General features: G+C 35.1%; 3 protein-coding genes and 2 non-coding genes across 8 annotated transcripts; all 5 read left to right on the forward strand.

Annotated features, from left to right (window-relative positions):
• Nucleotide 1: 1 nt before the first annotated feature.
• Nucleotides 2–74, forward strand: TRNAE-CUC. Its single transcript has one exon. It is a non-coding gene; the product is annotated as a tRNA-Glu (tRNA).
• Nucleotides 75–329: 255 nt separating this feature from the next.
• Nucleotides 330–4,952, forward strand: LOC125214656 (disease resistance RPP8-like protein 3). Its single transcript, XM_048115772.1, has 4 exons — nt 330–389; nt 1,595–2,152; nt 2,367–2,578; nt 3,111–4,952. Exons 2-4 carry the CDS (start codon nt 1,599–1,601, stop codon nt 4,874–4,876), a joined length of 2,532 nt encoding a protein of 843 aa, XP_047971729.1. The 5' UTR covers nt 330–389; nt 1,595–1,598; the 3' UTR covers nt 4,877–4,952.
• Nucleotides 4,953–5,302: 350 nt separating this feature from the next.
• On the forward strand, nt 5,303–5,375 carry TRNAE-CUC. Its single transcript has one exon. It is a non-coding gene; the product is annotated as a tRNA-Glu (tRNA).
• Nucleotides 5,376–6,883: 1,508 nt separating this feature from the next.
• LOC125214658 (probable pectinesterase 53) lies at nt 6,884–8,846 on the forward strand. The gene is made up of 4 exons (XM_048115775.1): nt 6,884–7,186; nt 7,266–7,455; nt 7,974–8,416; nt 8,593–8,846. The coding sequence occupies exons 1-4, from the start codon at nt 6,897–6,899 to the stop codon at nt 8,744–8,746; spliced, it is 1,077 nt and encodes a 358-aa protein (XP_047971732.1). The 5' UTR covers nt 6,884–6,896; the 3' UTR covers nt 8,747–8,846.
• A 1,968-nt stretch (nt 8,847–10,814) lies between these two features.
• Nucleotides 10,815–16,238, forward strand: LOC125214657 (transmembrane and coiled-coil domain-containing protein 4-like). 4 transcript variants are annotated; one of them, XM_048115774.1, is made up of 15 exons: nt 10,827–11,180; nt 11,290–11,368; nt 11,703–12,206; nt 12,628–12,793; nt 12,915–13,067; nt 13,239–13,336; nt 13,530–13,621; nt 13,887–13,957; nt 14,059–14,194; nt 14,843–14,902; nt 14,979–15,061; nt 15,381–15,457; nt 15,567–15,637; nt 15,717–15,774; nt 15,871–16,238. In XM_048115774.1, the coding sequence occupies exons 1-15, from the start codon at nt 10,990–10,992 to the stop codon at nt 15,991–15,993; spliced, it is 1,962 nt and encodes a 653-aa protein (XP_047971731.1). In that variant the 5' UTR covers nt 10,827–10,989; the 3' UTR covers nt 15,994–16,238. The 4 variants fall into 4 exon arrangements, 1 of the variants encoding a protein (XP_047971731.1); XR_007175142.1 differs by lacking the exons at nt 15,717–15,774; nt 15,871–16,238 and adding an exon at nt 15,136–15,236 and having other exon boundaries at nt 10,815–11,180; nt 15,567–15,583; XR_007175141.1 differs by lacking the exon at nt 15,871–16,238 and having other exon boundaries at nt 10,816–11,180; nt 15,352–15,457.
• The last annotated feature ends 2,331 nt before the right edge of the window (nt 16,239–18,569 follow it).

Here is an 18,569-nt window from a genome sequence, read left to right on the forward strand (position 1 = left end):
ATCCGTTGTAGTCTAGTTGGTTAGGATACTCGGCTCTCACCCGAGAGACCCGGGTTCAAGTCCCGGCAACGGAAATTTTTCATCTTTATTTTGTTATTGAATATTGTAGAAAACATATTTTACATTAATAAAAGTTAATTTATTAATTAGTGATGCAGCCAAGATCATCACATCAATTTTCAATAATATAGCTTCACATGCTATGCTTCCTTTCACATGCCTTATTTTTTAATTCCCAATCAATATGACTATGTAAGTCTATGAGTTGTTCTTCTAAATCCCATTATCAATTTATCATATCACACTCGCCGGCAAAGATAAAGGAAGAGAGTTGAATCGGAAAATCGGTCACAAACCAGCAAAGATAGGAAGAAATATTTACAAGAAAGGTATTTTCTTTTCTTTCAATAGTTTCAGTAATTCACATGATTATGCTGTTTTAGAGTATTGATTTTTGAAATCTTTCGCTTCAAACATTGTATTCAATCCAAATAAACGGTGAAATACTTCCCACTTTATTTCTAAATCTTGTAATAACTTGTTGAAGATTCATCGTTATATGTTAACAACATTGATGTGTTTTTAATTTCAATATTAAATGAATTTTATATCATTAGTTTTATTTAATGACACGTTTTGGATTCTTGCAATGTTTTAGCGTTTAAAGTGTTAATAGTGTTCTAAACGATTGTTATGATGTTATACTGATTTGAGTACATTTAGTAATTATTTTAAAAACAGAAATATTATGAATTCATATTATGACTTTTGAATATGACTCTCATTTTTTGGACGCAATGGATCTGGATCGGATCCAAGTTCTATCAAAAATTAGGGTTTAGATTTGGATCCAGCATGATTCAGTCAAAACCCGGCCCATTATCATTTTTAATTGTCACGTATAATTAATGTTAATACTACTCCCTCCGTCCCATAAAAAATGTCCTACTTGTGTGACGATACGAGATTTTATGAGGTTTTATTTCGCGTGTTAGGCGAAAAGAGAAAGTATAATATTTTAATTATTGTGAGAGAGAACTTTTTTAAAAATGGAAATGTGACATCTTTAGTGGAACAAACTGAGACCATCTTTTATGTGACAGATGGAGGTGAAAGAAGAGATAGTTATTTACTCTCCCATTCAGAACTACAAGTCGAAAAAATAAAAAAATAAAAATTAAATAATACTCCTTCCGTCCCCGATTAATTGTCACTATTTTCCATTTCGGTCCGTCCCTCAATAATTGTCACACTTCATTTTTTACCATAAATGGTAAATAGGTCCCACATTCCACTAACTCACTTCACTCACATTTTATTATAAAACCAATATAAAAAAATGGGTCCCACATTCCAATAACTTTTTCAACAAACTTTTCTTTACATTTCTTAAAATTCGTGTTCGGTCAAAGAGTGACAATTCATCGGGGACGGAGGGAGTATAACACACTCCCTTGCCCGAAAAAATAGTTCATTTTTATCATTTTGATCCAGTCCTTCAAAATTAGTCCACGTACATTTTTAATAAATTTTTTTTTTCAATATCATTGGTCTCATTCTCTACTAATAATATTTGCCTATGCAATTTGACCAGAAACATGTCGGAGGCCATCATCTCAGAGGCGATAAAAACACTAGAGAGTTTCGTGGTTGAAGTTACCTCAAGCCACATTTCCCATATAGATATAGGGAATGTGAAAGAAGTAGTAAATGAGCTGAGAATGATGCTGGATTTCTTAAGAGACAAGGAATCAGGAGAAAGAATCAGACTTGATCATTTGCTAGCTGACTTGGTCGAGATTGCAGCGGACTTGATCCAACGAAAAAACATCGGTATCTACCTTACCAATATTTATCACGCCATAGGCAAGCTGAGGAAGACGAGAAAGCGCATTATGGAGTTTGGAGCAGGAGGGGGGCTGATTAAGCCACAAAGTGTTGAAGGAGGAGACGAATCAGGTGTCGTGGTGGGCTTGGAGAAAGACGTGCAACAACTTATAGGTAGAGTGATTCTCAACGAGGAGCGAGACCTGGTGGTTTTGCGTATCAAAGGCATGATTGGTGCGGGAAAGACCACTCTTGCCAGGCTAGTATACAACCATCCGGCCATCGTTGAAAAATTCAAGCTTCGTGCATGGTTAAGCATTTCTAGGTATGGGAGGACACACATACAAATGACTAGGGGCTTAAGAAAATGATTTTTTTTTTATATTTTTCCTTTGTAATTTTTATTAATTTTTACCAATTTTATGCAAATTTTTATACAACAGCCCTTATCCATGAGCTAAATTATACATGAATATAGTTTAAATAATTTTTTTTTAATAAAATAGCCTGATGATTTCTGTGTCCGCCCCTGTTTCTAGGTACACAAGTACGAAGGAGGTGCTTGTGAAACTGGTGCAGCAGTTGCTGGAGCATGATGGAGATGGAGATTCGTTGCTGGAGGAAATGGACAACCAGAGTCTTCGATGGATGCTTCTTCAACGCCTGCGAAGAATGTCATTTTTCATTGTTGTTGATAACCTATTGCCAGATATGGACTTCGAATCCTTCTTGATAGATCTTGCACGTAGCGGTACGTTCGTCTATATATCTTATCTGAAATTAATTATGCATGATCGAACTCATTCACCTTTAGGTAGCAATAAAACTGCTAACATACTTTTATTTTATTTTGTTTAGATAAATTCTTCAATTTAATTTGTTAATATATGATATATCCTTCCTTGATCCACATAAAACTTACTTTCTCAGTCGCATAATATAGGCTAATTGGGGATGATGCACGTTTTAATGTGTAATTAATAAAGTAAAAGAGAAGAAGAAGAAGAAATAGTTGAAATAATATAGACTATAGTGCATGGTGGAGCCCATAAATTTAAAAGTAAAATGTTTCCATAAATGGATATAGAATATTTTAGGGACGGACGAAAAATAAAATCCAGTCTATTTCTATGGACGGAGGGAGTATCATTTCAGAGTACAATATACTGTGTTGATATATCAAAATAATAGTTTTGCATGGGTAGAGAATGATAGAGTTTGAACCCTGAATCTCATTGTTATCAACGGACTTAATTTAAGTACTCTCTCCGTCCCATAATCAGGCCATGGATGTAGATTGTTGATCACAAGCCGTTATCAAATTCCAGAGGACGTCCATGCGCGGCGTCCGAAAATTAGCAGCCGCTATCCAATTCAGGAAGATGTCTTTTATACTCATGAGATGAAGCCTTTGGATTCTGATAAGAGCTGGCAACTGTTTTTGAATGTTTTATTTTGTGGTGACAATTTTGTACACAAGTTACCAAAGCATTTGGAGAGGAAGGGGAAAGAGATGTTGAAAAAATGTGGAGGTTTGCCGATGGCTATAATAGATGCTGGAAGACAAAAAGCTAAGCAAAGACTTGAAGGAATTGGATGGGAGGAACTTTTTGATTCAATTGATCTGAGTGAATCGTTGAAGTTATTAGAGCCGATGTATCATGAACTGGATGAAGAACTCAAGCCATTTTTCTTGCACATGTCATTTTTTAAGAAAAATGCAATAATGAGGGAAGAAAAGTTGGAACAAATTTGGGCATCAAGTGGATTGAATACAAAAATGGCATCTACATACAGTTTATTTAAACAATCCATTATTGAAGTCGTGCATCCGTACCCGAAAGAGTTTAAAGTGAAAAGGTGTCGCATCAATCCTCTACTACATGAGTTATCCATCAAAAAAGCAGAGGAAGAAATGGGCTTTGAGATCTTAAGGAGCGATGTAAATAGTCAACCCTTGCAGAGTCCTCGTCACCGTGTTATCCATTGTGGTAGAGACAAGATGAATCACTCCACAGATCAAGCCAAACACCTTGTCTCTCTCATCTTCCATGGAGGTGGTGGCTACGTGGGCAATGCTAGCCAGTCTTATTGGAAGAGTTTTGAACTCCTTAAGATTCTCGACATGGAAGATTTTGGGGTGAAGACTTTATCAGAAACTATAGGCACATTGATTGAGCTAAGGTATTTGGGATTGAGAAACAATTACATACAAGAGATTCCACACTCGTTTGGAGGCTTGAAAAGGCTTGATGTTCTCGATATAGCTCTAAACTTTATGGTAGAGGTGCCTGATATAATCAAGGAAATGGATAGCCTTTGCCATCTTTACATGTGTGATGTGATTTTCAAGAAGCCTTTGAAAGTAGATGCACTACAAAATCTTGAGACTCTAACCTACATCTCGATTTATGATTGGACATATGAGGCCTCGAGCATGGAGAAGATGACTCGTCTCTATAAATTAGGCGTTGAAGAAGTTGATGAAAAGTCAGATGTATGCAAGCTCTTTGCATCACTAGCTAAATTGACGAGCTTTAGGCAATTTACCTTGAGAGGGTTTCGTTTCAGAAGCATGTCGTGTTTGGATGAGATTAGTGCTCTAAATAGACTCGATAAACTTAGACTAGACGGATGCCTAGCTAGGCTACCAAGTGCCAATATATACTTGGTAGTATTGGTTCTCGTAAATACTGGTCTTAATGAAGACCCTATGCCGTTACTTAGGGAGCTACACTGCCTAGAACAGCTCAAACTGCGGAATGCATACACCGGTCCAGAAATGGTGATCCGCTATGGGTTTCCTCGGCTCCGAGTCCTTCGCATCAATGAGCTGTGGAATCTGAGAAATATACTAGTTGTAGGTGCAATGCCGAAGCTCAAACAACTAGAAATCATGAATTGTCCGTATCTGGAGACGCTACCGGAAGCGATTGGGTCAATGAAGGATCTGAGAAAGTTTACTATGGTAACAACCAAACACATAGCAACAAAGATCAGAAATTCAAGCTTAATCTCCAAAATATTAGAGGTGGATATCATTCCATAATTTGGAGTTAGATACATTTTATTTGTTGGTGTTTGGATGGCATGTAATTTTTCTTCAATGTTTTCCCCTTTTTTCACCAATAAATTATCTGTGCCTATAAAAAGAGAGCCTTGATTTACAAACTTAATCAAATATATGTGGTTGGTGATATTGAAGCTCACTGGCTTCAGAGTGTATTTGCATAGATGTTGTCATTGGTTGATTGAATAAATAAATCCTAATAAAATTTAATAATTGGGGAATGATAAACCAGAATCAGAACTAATTAACTTTAGTTAAGTACTAGCATAATTTTGAATTGATAAACCCTATTTAAAACAAATTAAAAAGCCTGAGGAAACCAACATGTGCTCACTAAGAAGGGCTTTTGGTAGACTTCTTTAATTTATCGATTATATGTTATTATTTTAACATTAAGTTCCGGAATCCGTTGTAGTCTAGTTGGTTAGGATACTCGGCTCTCACCCGAGAGACCCGGGTTCAAGTCCCGGCAACGGAATATTTTTTTATTTCATTCCAAATATTTTGTTTTAGTATTTTTCCGGATAACAATGGAGATAAATATATTTATAAAACGAATATTTTGTTTTTCATACCAAATATTTTGTTTAGGCTATAGCGAGCACAAAAACACCTAGCATGCTTATAAATTATTAAATAAACTGCAAGATAACATAAATCCTTTATCAATGATGAGCATATCTCATGTTATGTCATATGTAGTTGAAGGTGAAGACAATGGTGTTTTGCAACATGACAGGCTTCTGTCACCACCCATCATTCTCCTACCTAAAATGAACCAATCTCTTCTTCTTCCCCTTACATACTTTGAATCTTAATTTGCTTTACTTTCTATACAAAGAAACCAATTAATTAAAAGCATCAACCTATTTTAACTAGCTTCTCTTTTTCTTCATCATGAAACATGTCAAACACCATTAGCACCATCTTTTATATATTTCCTTTGTTGGGTCTACAGTGCATTTTTATTCTTTGATTTTAAATCAAAAAAGAAAGGAAAAAAGAAAATGCATTGTTTTGAATGGTCCCCTTTTGAGACACCTTTTTGTATGTATTTGTCAACTCTCAATCTCTGTAAATATGCCAGCTCTCTATATTATTATTTTACCTAAATTTACTTGTAACCTCGTATATAGTTTAATTGCAAATAGTATTTTATCAAGGGCTGATTGCCAAATAATGACCATCTTTCACCTAATTAATTCGCTATGTTTACACGACTTTTCACTTGTTCATTTAAGACACACCTTTGCATTCCACAAATTCTATTTTTTCAATTTTTAGTGTTACAATAAAAAAAAATGCGGTTCCACATGCTCGGATCCGCGCGCCAAACAAAAATGTGGTGCTTGCCGTTTGCGAGTGCAATTAATTTGTGCGGGTAACAATCATGTAAAAACTTTGTAATTTAGAAAAAAAAAAGACAATAACGGCCTAATGTTTGTCATTTTTCAATATGGTGAAGGGAAAATCACGCCATTTCACAAACGGAGAATGCTTCAACAAATCCCAACAATTAAAAGAATAAGATAATTTCTATTTTGCTACAAATGTGAAGACATTTTCTTAATTGCTACAATTACTATCTCAAAAGAAAAATGCATCAAATTAAGTAAAATGTGATGTTATACATCATAGTATTAACACTAGTAAATGAACCAAGATAAAAGGAGTTCACTGAACCAAGACAGTTAGGCACTTAGTTGAATATATCAACACCAAAACTACAAGTTAAATAAGGTTGTAGATTCATAATTTTGACAGTGGAATACAAAATTTCTACATGAGTTTGGTCCTCAAAAATGACACTAGAAAACAGGGTTTGACAGTAAGTGATGGGACTAAAATCTGACATAACTAACAAACACAAAACCAGAAGACCTTGCAGCCACCCCCCACCCCACCCCACCCACCCCCACCCCCATCCTACTTAAAATAAACTCTGTTTCTATCTTTCTTGGATAAGACCATCCCACTAAACTAGCATTGGACACAATTCATGGCACTCAAGCTCTTCATGTTATTGTTCTTCTTGATGAATTGCACTGCGAATTCCGACAACATCTTCAAAACCAGCGAAGAAAACTACCTCGATTGGGTGAGACGCATGAGCTGGCGCAACCATTCTATCGCGATGGAGGCCAACCACATCTCCCATCCTTGCAAGAACATTAAGGTTCACAAGAATCCCAAGAAAGGAGACTTCACCACCATCAAGAGCGCCATTGCTTCTCTGCCTCTCTTCAATCCATGCCGAGTAGTTATTTCGGTTGCTCCAGGGACCTATAGGTAAATTCACATTTGTTAATTTTGTTACATTGTTTGATTTAATTCAATGTTGATGTTTAATGAATGTATTTATATGTAGGGAGAAGATTGAAATTCCTGTCACATTGGCTTACCTCACATTGGAAGGAGCCAGCGGTGGAAGGACCATAATCCGGTGGGACGACACGGCCGACCGCCTAGGCCCCACCGGGGAGCCTCTTGGAACTTACGGCTCTGCCACGTTCGCTGTCAATGCGCCGCATTTCGTTGCAAAGAACATCATATTTAAGGTTGTCCATAATTTAAGAGTTAAGGTGATACTAATGAGTGAGAATAACTAGAGAATTGATATAAGTCAAATGAGATTTCACTTTTGATAGAAGGAATTATCTACTTTTAGAATCAATGGGGATAGTTAGAATAGTCCACGAGACTTATAGTGGTCCAAATTCTCTATTTACACTAATGTCGAATATTGTGATATTTAATTGTTTCATTTGCCTACACCCTTCTTCAATCCTAAGGTGAACCATTTTTTCCTTATCGGGCTTGGACCAAATTTGAAACTCAATTATACTTTTGAGTTAGGTATTTTTCTATTTCGACCAACATACATTACTAGATTAGTTAACATTTATATTCTACTGTCTGCGATCTGCTCTGATACTAAAGTTCGTAAGGTTCCATCCTACAATCAATTAATGATTATAAGAGCACTCCATGAGATTTATTAATATAGTTATTGCAGTTCTATTTTTCTACCGACGTGAGATTCTAATATTACTTTGTTTAACTTTTTCCCAACAAGAACAAGGCGCGGCCTCCGCCGGCAGGGGCGGCGGGGAAGCAGGCGGTGGCGCTGCGGATATCGGCCGACATGGCGGCATTCATAAACTGCAGATTCGTAGGGGCGCAAGACACCCTCTACGACCACAAGGGGAGGCATTATTTCAAGAAATGCTACATCCAAGGCTCAGTCGACTTCATCTTCGGAAACGGGCTGTCTCTCTACGAGAGCTGCCATCTCCACGCCAAGACCGACACGTACGGCGCTCTAACCGCGCAGAAGAGGGAAAGCATGCTCGAAGAAACGGGCTTCTCCTTTGTCAACTGCAAGGTCACCGGGTCAGGCGCCCTCTATCTAGGCCGGGCATGGGGCACGTTCTCCCGCGTCGTCTTCGCCTACACCTACATGGATAAGATCATCACCCCTAGAGGCTGGAATGACTGGGGAGACAAACAAAGACAAATGTAATTAATTAATTAATTAATTAATCACACTTTTTCTTTTCTGTTTAACTATAAAGCCTTTTGGAGATGACATGAATTTTAATACTAACGTTTTTTTTTTTTTTTTTTTTTTTTTTTTTTTTTTTTTTTTTTTTTTTTTTTTTTTTTTTTTTTTTTTTTTTTTTTTTCTTGTGTAGGACGGTGTTCTATGGGCAGTTCAAGTGTTCGGGGCCCGGGGCGGGTTTTGGGGGGAGGGTGAAGTGGGCGAGGGAGCTCACCAAGGAAGAGGCTCAACCGTTTATATCACTTAGTTTCATTGATGGGCATGAGTGGCTCACTAGTTTGTTGTGATCTATTTTGATTATTGAGTGATTTGATTGTAATTGTGTTCTTAATTGATATTCTCTTCAACTTGTAACATATATAGACACATTTCTATGAAAAGGGTAATCGTCACAATTCGTCTTCTATGTAGTACTATAATGTTATTCGTTGTCTTAAATTAGATAGCCTCACAAATGACTTTCTGAATTGTATGTACTTCCATAACTGCACATGTTGAGTGTATCCCAATATATGTCAAGCATTTAATTTAAGTCCCATAAACTTTGAAATTGAAATAATAATAATAATTTAAATTATGACATATATGGAACAAGCCAAATTTAATCAAATTTTATGATTTAAATGACTATTATCCAAAATATATGGAGTATATTGGCAGTGTGTATATATATATAGCAATAGAATTTGCACCAACTACATGCAGTAGGAATACCAGTCGAGTTTTTCTAGCTTTATTATGTCTTTTACCCCTTATATTTTGGTAATTCTAAACATTTTCTGAAATTTAAAGTGTGGGTTAAAATCACCGAAAATAATCTGGTAACCTTACCTATATGTAATATATATTGTTAATGCTTTTCAACGAAACAACATCATTTTTTTTGAGTGAACTACATCAAAAGTCCCAGACGTTTCCAGTTGTGACATTGCAGGTCCCTCAGAAAAAAAAATATCTTAGGATGTTACTAACTTTAAAATTAATTACGTATCATGTTTTTTGTGACTAAAAAGCCCTTCAGCCCTTAAAGGGCATTTTGGACAAATACTGCAGATCCTGCAGTAGCGGCCTGCATGCTGCACATCAGTCACTGTTCACCTGATGGAAATTCAAGAATCAAGTTGGATACACTTTTCAAGATTGAATTTTTATTAGCTTAAATCCAAATATCCACCCTAAACTAGCTAAATTGCTGCTGATTCGGACAGATTGAACTCATAACTAATCATCAACATCAATTTCTTCGAAAATGTTGTGTAAAGAACACAAAATGGAGTGAATTCAAGAATTAAGCTCAATACACTTTTCAAGATTGAATTTTTATAAGCCCAATTCCAAATTTCGACCCTAAACTAGCTAAATTTCAAATTTTTTATAAGTTCAATTCCAAATTCCTTCGAAAACGGTATGAAAAGAACGCACATGAAGCAACACAAAAACCTAGAAATTCCCAAGAATTGAAATGCAGTAAACTGAAGAATAAAGAAACGTGGACTCACTGGGTTGGGATCGGAGGTGAAACAGAGCAAGAAGCAGCAGCTTGATCTTGAGAATCATATTGTCGGTGCCCATTTTTTGTTGCAGCAGAGCTATAATTTACTCCGGCCTGCTGCATGCTGCACATGAAGTGTATTCACCTGATCTTGAAAAGTGTATTCACCTGATTTGACAAGTTCTGCAGAGATGGCAGAGTAGGTCTGCCAGTTTGAGTGTAGTATGTCTAAGATGCCCATGAAGGCATTTGGGTATTTTAGTCCGAAAATTGACTACAAAAACATGATACATGATTAATTTTAAGGTTAGGGATATCTGGGGATATTTTTTTTTCTGAGGGACCTGTAATGTCACAACTGAAAACGTCAGAGACTTTTGATATAGTTCACTCTTTTTTCTTTTCTTTTTATTTTATTTTATTTTATTTTATGTATATAAGATTTTGTTTAATCCTCGGTTGTGACATTCACATGCGATTTCCTGACTACCAGATCAAAATACTCCTATTTAACCAAAATTTTTGCAATGATATAGATAGTAATTGTGAACAAATTTAAAATTCATAAATTTTCATACCAATTTTTAAAGTTGGTAGATAGATTATAATTTGACATCTTTATATCAGAATATACCATTCACATGGATCCTATACTATAGTTTTCATATCTTGTTGAGATTGAAACGAATGAATGTTGAAATGATTAATGCAAAGAGTCTTTGTTTTCATTTTATAATATTGTCATTACTAGAAAGTACTTGTGTGTATTTAAATTATTTAATTGCTATAAAATCATATTATAACGAGAAACCGTCAAAACTAAATGGAAAAGCAAAGAAAAATCGTAAACGAACACATCAACTGCTGAATCATCATTCCATCCTGATCAAATGCTTCATTCACTCCAATATTTTGCATAATCTCATCATTCCCTATCAATTTACCTCCGGAAATTCTCTCAATTCTCTGCATATTTCTTCATTTTCGCATGTTTGATTTCAATTAGCGCCAAATTCGAACTGCAAAATAGGCAAAGAAATGTCATCATCATCGAAATCGATGCTGACGCCGCCGCAGAAACACTCGGCGTCAGCACTCTTTGCGATGGCCTTGAACCAGGCGCAGATCCACCAGACTCAGCCACTCGGCCTTCCCGCCTCCGCCGATGACGGCACTCCGTCGCTGCTGTGGGGCAATCGATCCTCCGCCCTCCTTCAACCTGTCTTCAAGTAATTAATTTTCCCCCTTTTTGGAGAAGCGTAGCAATGCCGACCTTCTATTTGAATATATGCATGTCTACTTCACAAATAAGTTGATGCCTTGATTTTGTGATTTCAGGTTTTTTGAAATTGATAGCAAATCATGGGGTGGGCTGGAGGACTCTGCTGGATCTTCACCAGCAAAGAATCATGGAGCTGTGTGTTTATTAATTTCTCAGATTTTTCTCTTTCAACTGCAATTTTACTCTCACCTCATAAATTTGTGATGCTTTATTGCTTTATCTATTATCTTATCTAATCTTAAACCAGAGAGATTAGTATTCTGTCGTGATAGATAAAGGATTTGCATGTTATTCACATCACCATTACTTATTAGCCTAGGTAGAAAAACATAACACAAGGTAATCCATGTATATTAAGAGATTTTACAACTCTTATGTCGTATTAGTATTGTCTCAGTTGCTAGGGATCTGCTGGAATTAGTGTGTGCGTTCTAAATTTCTATTGGTTTCATTCTTGCTCTATCGCCAGTTCCTAAGGTTACTTGCGGAGGAAAGTGGTAATGTGCCATCAGAAGTTGCTAAGAATGTAACTGCTCTAGTCGACGCTGTCGATGCTATGTCTTCGAAATTGGAATTATCGCCTGCAGACCATGACTCCAGAAAGGAAAGACGACTAAAGTATGAGTATTCGTGTCGGGAGAAGTTTTCAGCCCCGGAGGAAACTCAAGAATCGAAACCAGAAGAGAGGGGTCCATCTGATGTTTCTCAGCTGGAGAAAGATGTTGCTACATCTAAATCAGAGCAAGCGGTCAGAAAAAATATCATTGAATCAGATGGAAGGCCAATGGAAGAGGCAGAAATAGTTAGTTACCAGACGAAGGTTTTGGTTCTTTATGAGCTTCTTTCAGCTTGTCTGGCAGATCTGCCTGAAGATAACGAAAAGTCCGCCAAAAGAAGAAAGGGCTATGATTCCAGACATCGTGTAGCATTGAGGTTGCTGGCAACATGGTTTGATGTCAAATGGATAAAAATGGTATAATTACATATGTTCTGGTTTTTAAATGTGTTGCATATAGTTTTTATTTTTTTGATCCTCAGATATACTGGAATTATCCTTTGGAATGACATGTCAAAATTAGCATGCATCGTAAGACTGCATGTAAAAAATAATTTGTTCATCTCCGCGCAGCATTAGACCCTTTTCTTTGCTTTATATTATTGGATGTCTTCTCCTGAAGGATTAGGTCTCTGCTAGTCTATTGTGCAATAATCTTCCTGTAAAGAAACTAAGAAAGTGAACATCTGACTATAAGATCTCAGACTTGTTTCATATATATTCCTGTTAGCTCCAAGTGTTCTCTCAACATTTCAGAGCGAGTTGCAGCTGCGGTGGTGTTTTCTCTGCTGATTCTTACTAAACTAAATGATTCTGACAATTTAGCTAAAAATTGCAGGAATCAATTGAAATTATGGTTGCTTGTACTGCGATGGCAATTTTGAAAGAGGAGGAATCCAAAGAAGACGGAAATTCCACAGACACCTCGTGGGAGAAGTGGAAACGTGGAGGCATCATTGGTGCTGCTGCACTAACAGGAGGTACCTTGATGGCAATTACTGGAGGTGTGTTTTTTTCTTTATTCATTGTTTTATTGATGATGGTGGAAAACATGATTTCATATATTTTGGAATTTTATATGTTGGGTGGGTATACTGAGTTTCGAGTTTGTTTTTATCATTGAAGGTTTAGCTGCTCCAGCAATTGCAGCTGGGTTCGGTGCTTTAGCACCAGCATTAGGGACCATTATACCTGTTATTGGGGCAGGTGGGTTTGCAGCAGTAGCTACTGCTGCTGGAAGCGTTGCGGGTTCTGTGGCTGTTGCAGCTTCCTTTGGAGGTGTGCGCCCTTTTTCATCATCAATCAACTTTGATGGACTTTCTAAGTGTTTTTCTCCATTAAATTAACTACTATTTCTTTCTACTAAATAAATTTGTTTCAGTGTCTGTTGATAACTACTTGCAAGTTTTGTCTGCCCATTTATATTTCACTGCCTTACTTTTGGCACAGCGGCTGGAGCCGGACTAACAGGTACCAAAGTGGCTAGGAGAATTGGTGATGTTAAAGAATTTGAGTTCAAAACAATAGGGGATAACCATAATCAAGGGGTGAGTTTCTTCAGCTGGATAAAATTTGGAAATGGAGAAGAAAAAATAATAGCTTATGATAATGTTTGTTGTCTTGTTAATATCGTTTAGTAGAAATTGAAGCAGTTATCTTGATTCCTGAGATAACTAAATCATGTGTTGTTTCTTCCTTTCTTTATAGTATCCACTCTCCTTACTCAAATTTTCTTGTCAGCGACTTGCTGTTGAGATCTTAATATCAGGATTCGTTTTTGAGGAAGAAGACTTTTTGAGACCTTGGGAAGCACAACATGAAAACTTGGAAAGGTATCTTTCCCTGCATTTTATTGCATTCCGTGATTATTAAGCGTCGTATTCACCTGTATTATTCCATGTTATGGTGGTGTAATGCAAATAATTTGACCAAGCACAATTTTGTGGCCCTTAAAACCACAATCTATCTAGTTGCTTGTCTTGTAGTAGTATGTTAAGTAAACTTGACCCGAGATATAATTATTCTGTGCATTTATGATTTCACTAGCAGTGAAAGCATACTTAACTTCTTATGAAAGCATACCTGTTGTATCTTTAGGTACGCACTGCAGTGGGAGTCGGAGCATCTAATTGCTGTCAGCACTGCTATTCAAGACTGGCTTACTTCAAGTAAAGGATTTTGTTTCTGCTGGCTAAATATAAAAAATCTATCAGCTATGGCCATTGAATACTCACTCTTAGTCATGAACATGGTAACTTTTTTTCTGCAGAAATCGCCATGGAATTGATGAAACAAGGTGCCATGATGACTGTATTAAGCACCCTTATGACAGCACTGGCATGGCCAGCAGCATTGCTTTCTCTTACTAGTTTTATCGATAGCAGTTGGGCAATTGCCATAGACAGGTTTTTCTTCCCACTTGACTTTGACAATGTCATAAAATAGTGACAACTCAGATGCTTTGTTTGTCATATTGAGTCAAAATAAATAGATGACGCTTCTGGTAGACTCATATAATGCTGAAATTCTCGATAATTATTAGGTTTCATGTATAGAGAAGTGATATAGGGCACTCAATCACTAGTTAAATGCATAACTAGAGAATACGAATTTAGTTCACTATAAAAGCGATTTAGTTCACTATAAAGGCATTTTAGTTCACAACACGAATTTGAAAACACGGAGTGAACCAAAACGCCATTATAGTGAACTAAATCCTTTGCGGAGTAAATCCTTCACTATAAGTTATTGTGAACTAAATTGCTTTTATAGTGAACTAAATTTGGGTTCTCTAGTTATGCATTTAAAATTAGTTATACTTTGATCATCTCCCTTCATGTATATGTTACATCTCTAAACTATCCTTTGTAAAAATCGGGTCTTTATACTTTGGTGTAGTATAGGGAGCCAAGTCTTACACAAGAGATTTAATTTTAACATAAATGAAAATAGATGAACATAATTTGCTCAATTTAATACAAGTATACAACTGAAAGGAAGGGGACCTATATAGTGGGAAAATCTGATGTGTGTGATATTCTTCTACTTCATAGATCCGATAAGGCAGGAAAAATGCTGGCAGAAGTGTTACTGAAAGGTTTGCAAGGCCACAGGTATATCCATTTAGAAAAGTATAGTAATTTTTGGTATCCTTCCAAAATTCTTAATTTATGGTGTTCATATTTCCAGGCCTGTGACTCTCGTGGGTTTCTCATTAGGAGCGAGAGTGATTCTGAGTTGCCTTGAGACTTTGGCTGAAAGTGAAAGTAATGGTAAGCATGTAGATGATATAAAGAAAGTCATGGTTTGATATTTGTGCATTTTGTTCATGTTTGAGCCCAAACAGACCCGTTGCACCAACCAATACGGCTATAGACTTGAGGACTTATTAATTTCAAAATCGTGCAGCAGAATAGCTCTCATTTGTAAACCTTCAACTCTTGTCCAGTTACTTCTTCCAACCTACACTCACAGTTGAATTCCTAGGCGGCATGTTCTCCATTCTGCTTTGGCTTTATCTATTTCTTCTTTTAAAATTTTGTTATATCTGATTTTGCCGGAGTTTTTTTCGTTTCCTTGATTTTGAATCAGCTGGGCTCGTGGAAAGAGTTGTTCTTCTTGGAGCTCCCATAGCTATTAAAGACACAAACTGGGAAGCTACTCGAAAGGTAGTTGCTTGGCACCTATTATTATAGGGATGCAATGTCGTTTACGAAAGAGATCTATCTCCATTTATGACTCTCCATGGTCTGAAGTTAGCTGTATAATATTCTGCAGATGGTGGCTGGGAGATACATCAATGTATATTCAACAAATGATTGGATGCTCGGAATGGCATTTCGTGCCAAGTATGAACTCAATACATTATTCAAAAGTTTAATGTGCTTATGATATCTACTACACAAATGATTATCTTTTTTTGAACAGTCTCCTTACAAGAGGATTGGCCGGAATTCAGCCGGTTGATGTCCCAGGCATTGAAAATGTAAAGGCTTCTGCAACTCAGTTCAAATTTTACATGATATGCTTATCTTGGAACACCAAATAACAACTCATTCTGCTCTTTTCCGATCTAACATAGGTGGACGCGACTGAATTTATTGATGGGCACTCGTCTTATCTATGGCGCACGCAGCAGATCCTAGAACAGCTCGTGCTGGATACTTATTACCCTGTTTTCAACCGAGAAGATGTGAAACCATAGAGATTGGCACTCATTATTCCACCTTCAGAATCAGGATAGAGCTGTGGACGATGACAGCATTGATCCTCGAATTGGAGCTGATCCGTCGACTGCATGTAGATACAATAGAGAATTTTTAGTTAGTGAATTACTTGTTAGAGGCTGTTATTAGATACAAACATCTACTCCTAGTGTTCTTTGTCACTTCTTGCTTTCAAATTGTGGCCTTAGGTAGACTTGAATCTTATATTACTTTCACTTCTTCCTGTTGAGTTAGTACATACATGCAATATTTCCTAGTTTTCCAAGCTTTATACTATATAGGTTGTGATTCACTTGTTTTCTCTTACCACACAATATTTTAGTCAAAAACTAAAATTTTGTAAACTTCATTTATTTGCGGACAATTCAACCTTAAATTAATAAGCACACCAAAAATCCAATCCGACCAATTATTTGATAGTTCATAGGTGCTTCTTATTAGGACTAGGGGTTTATGAGACTAAATCAAAATTATATAAAACGAAAATGATCGTAATTAGCGCCAATCATGCGAAAAAATTAATAAGGTATTTTTTATTAAATAAAACGGTAAAAAAAAGTTGAGAGGGTATTCAGTTGAAGATTTGAGAGAAGATAGAGTTATGAAATCTAAATTTTCACAAACAAGTATATTAGAGCAGAAAAACCGTAATTGTAAATAACCACAAATTATAAAGAGAAACTCATTTGATAGAAATATTCATCTAATGATCTACTAAATAAGCAGAGTATTTCTAATATATAAATAACCAGTAACTGTTCCAAATGATCTCCATCTCAACAAGAGTATTTTTTTTTTACTAGCTTAGCTATCTCACTATTCATCACAAGTTTGTAATGACGAAGCTCGTGGCGTCTCTCTTCCTAGTCATGCTTTATCTCTCGCTCACCTTAGCCGGTAATTATTAGATATCATGTATTTTCTTCATAACTTAAAAATTTTATTAATTATTTAATAATAATATAATTGGATGACAATGACTATTACTACAATTTTAATTTACTTTCAATTATAATATCAATTTTAGTCGTGTTTCACGATTTTTGAGTGACGATGCAGAATACACTAGAAAATCCACTTTATTATATGACTAACTCTTTGAATGATAACATTAAGAACATAAGTGCATATAAAAGTATTCTTTTTTATAACTTAAAAAATTAAAAAATTATTTAATAAAAAAATAGTTGATGAAAATGACTATTATAAATTTTAGTTTACTTATAATACAATTATATATAAAAAATTTAGTCATGTTTCACAATTATCTATTTTTAAGTAACGATGGTACACTAAGAAATACACTTAATACCATGAATTCGTTAAATATACACATTACTAGTTTTTATGGTTTAGTAAAGATAATTTGATAACAAAATAATTTGATAAGAATAACTATTATTATTTCGTTGGATGATATCACTAATAACTTAAGTAGTAATATATGTACTTGATTTTATACTTTAGAATTTTAATAATTATTTAATACAATTAATAACACAATTTGATGTGAATGACTATTATTCTTTTGTTGAATGATATCGATAAGAAATTAAGTGTTTATAAATACACTATATGTTTACAATATAATTTTATGAATTATTTAATAATGAAATAATTTGATGTAAATCACTATTAGATGAGTAATTTTTAAATACTAATAGAATAAATAGATGTGAATGACTATTAGGGAGTAAAATTTTAAAAGTGATTAGATAATAAAATAATTTGATTAAATAACTATGATTTATTTTGTTTGATAATAACATTAAGAAATTAAATATATATGCATATAGTCATTTTTATAATATAGAATTTTAAATTAAATCGAAAAGTTAACTTTTATATTAGTATTTAAATAATACAGTCAATAAATAAAATTCTCCATTTTATGATAAGTTAATTCAAATCCTTTTATATTACGCAAATTTACATAAAGTTGTTAAATGACTTAATTACAATTCCCTTACGCAAATTTATAGAAAGTTGTTAAATGACTTAATTACAATTCCCTAAAGTTATTGAAAGTTACTCCCTTCGTCCCGCTTTAGCAGTCTCATTAACTTTTCTGCACTCGTTTTGTAAAAATGATAATAAATAGTTAAAGTAGAGAAATAATAAAGTAAAAAAGAGAATAATGTAGATAAGACTTTTCTCTATATTATTCTATTTTTTACTTTATATTTCTCCACTTTAACTATTTATTATCATTTTTATAAAACGAGTGCAGAAAAGTCAATGGGACTGCTAAAGCGGGACGAAGGGAGTATTAAGATATTGACTTCCTTTCATAATAAACGTTATAGTACTACATAAATATTTATATAATCTCCTTTATTTAAATTAAGGGTATATTAGTATATATTTACATTAAGTTTATGGCAAAATGACATAGGGGTATTATGGCATGAAGACATTATGTCTCTAAATCATTATTCTTTTTATTAAATGAAACGATACAAAAAAGTTGAGAGGGTATTCAGTTGAAGATTTGAGAGTGACATACTTGGATTTTACATGGTTTTAGAGGGTGGTTTTGTATGAATTGATCCTA

The sequence above is a fragment of the Salvia hispanica genome, chromosome 3 (assembly GCF_023119035.1).
Source record: "Salvia hispanica cultivar TCC Black 2014 chromosome 3, UniMelb_Shisp_WGS_1.0, whole genome shotgun sequence".
In the NCBI taxonomy this organism is placed as follows: domain Eukaryota; kingdom Viridiplantae; phylum Streptophyta; class Magnoliopsida; order Lamiales; family Lamiaceae; genus Salvia; species Salvia hispanica.

Coding starts and splice junctions, on each gene's coding strand:
- LOC125214656 (XM_048115772.1), top strand. CDS start 1,599: ATGTCGGAGGCCATCATCTCAGAGGCGATAAAAACACTAGAGAGTTTC. Junction 2,153..2,366: donor GCATGGTTAAGCATTTCTAG/GTATGGGAGGAC, acceptor CCCTGTTTCTAG/GTACACAAGTACGAAGGAGG. Junction 2,579..3,110: donor GATAGATCTTGCACGTAGCG/GTACGTTCGTCT, acceptor TCCCATAATCAG/GCCATGGATGTAGATTGTTG.
- LOC125214658 (XM_048115775.1), top strand. CDS start 6,897: ATGGCACTCAAGCTCTTCATGTTATTGTTCTTCTTGATGAATTGCACT. Junction 7,187..7,265: donor GTTGCTCCAGGGACCTATAG/GTAAATTCACAT, acceptor ATTTATATGTAG/GGAGAAGATTGAAATTCCTG. Junction 8,417..8,592: donor GGAGACAAACAAAGACAAAT/GTAATTAATTAA, acceptor TTTCTTGTGTAG/GACGGTGTTCTATGGGCAGT.
- LOC125214657 (XM_048115774.1), top strand. CDS start 10,990: ATGTCATCATCATCGAAATCGATGCTGACGCCGCCGCAGAAACACTCG. Junction 13,337..13,529: donor GGGATAACCATAATCAAGGG/GTGAGTTTCTTC, acceptor TTTTCTTGTCAG/CGACTTGCTGTTGAGATCTT. Junction 13,622..13,886: donor CAACATGAAAACTTGGAAAG/GTATCTTTCCCT, acceptor TTGTATCTTTAG/GTACGCACTGCAGTGGGAGT.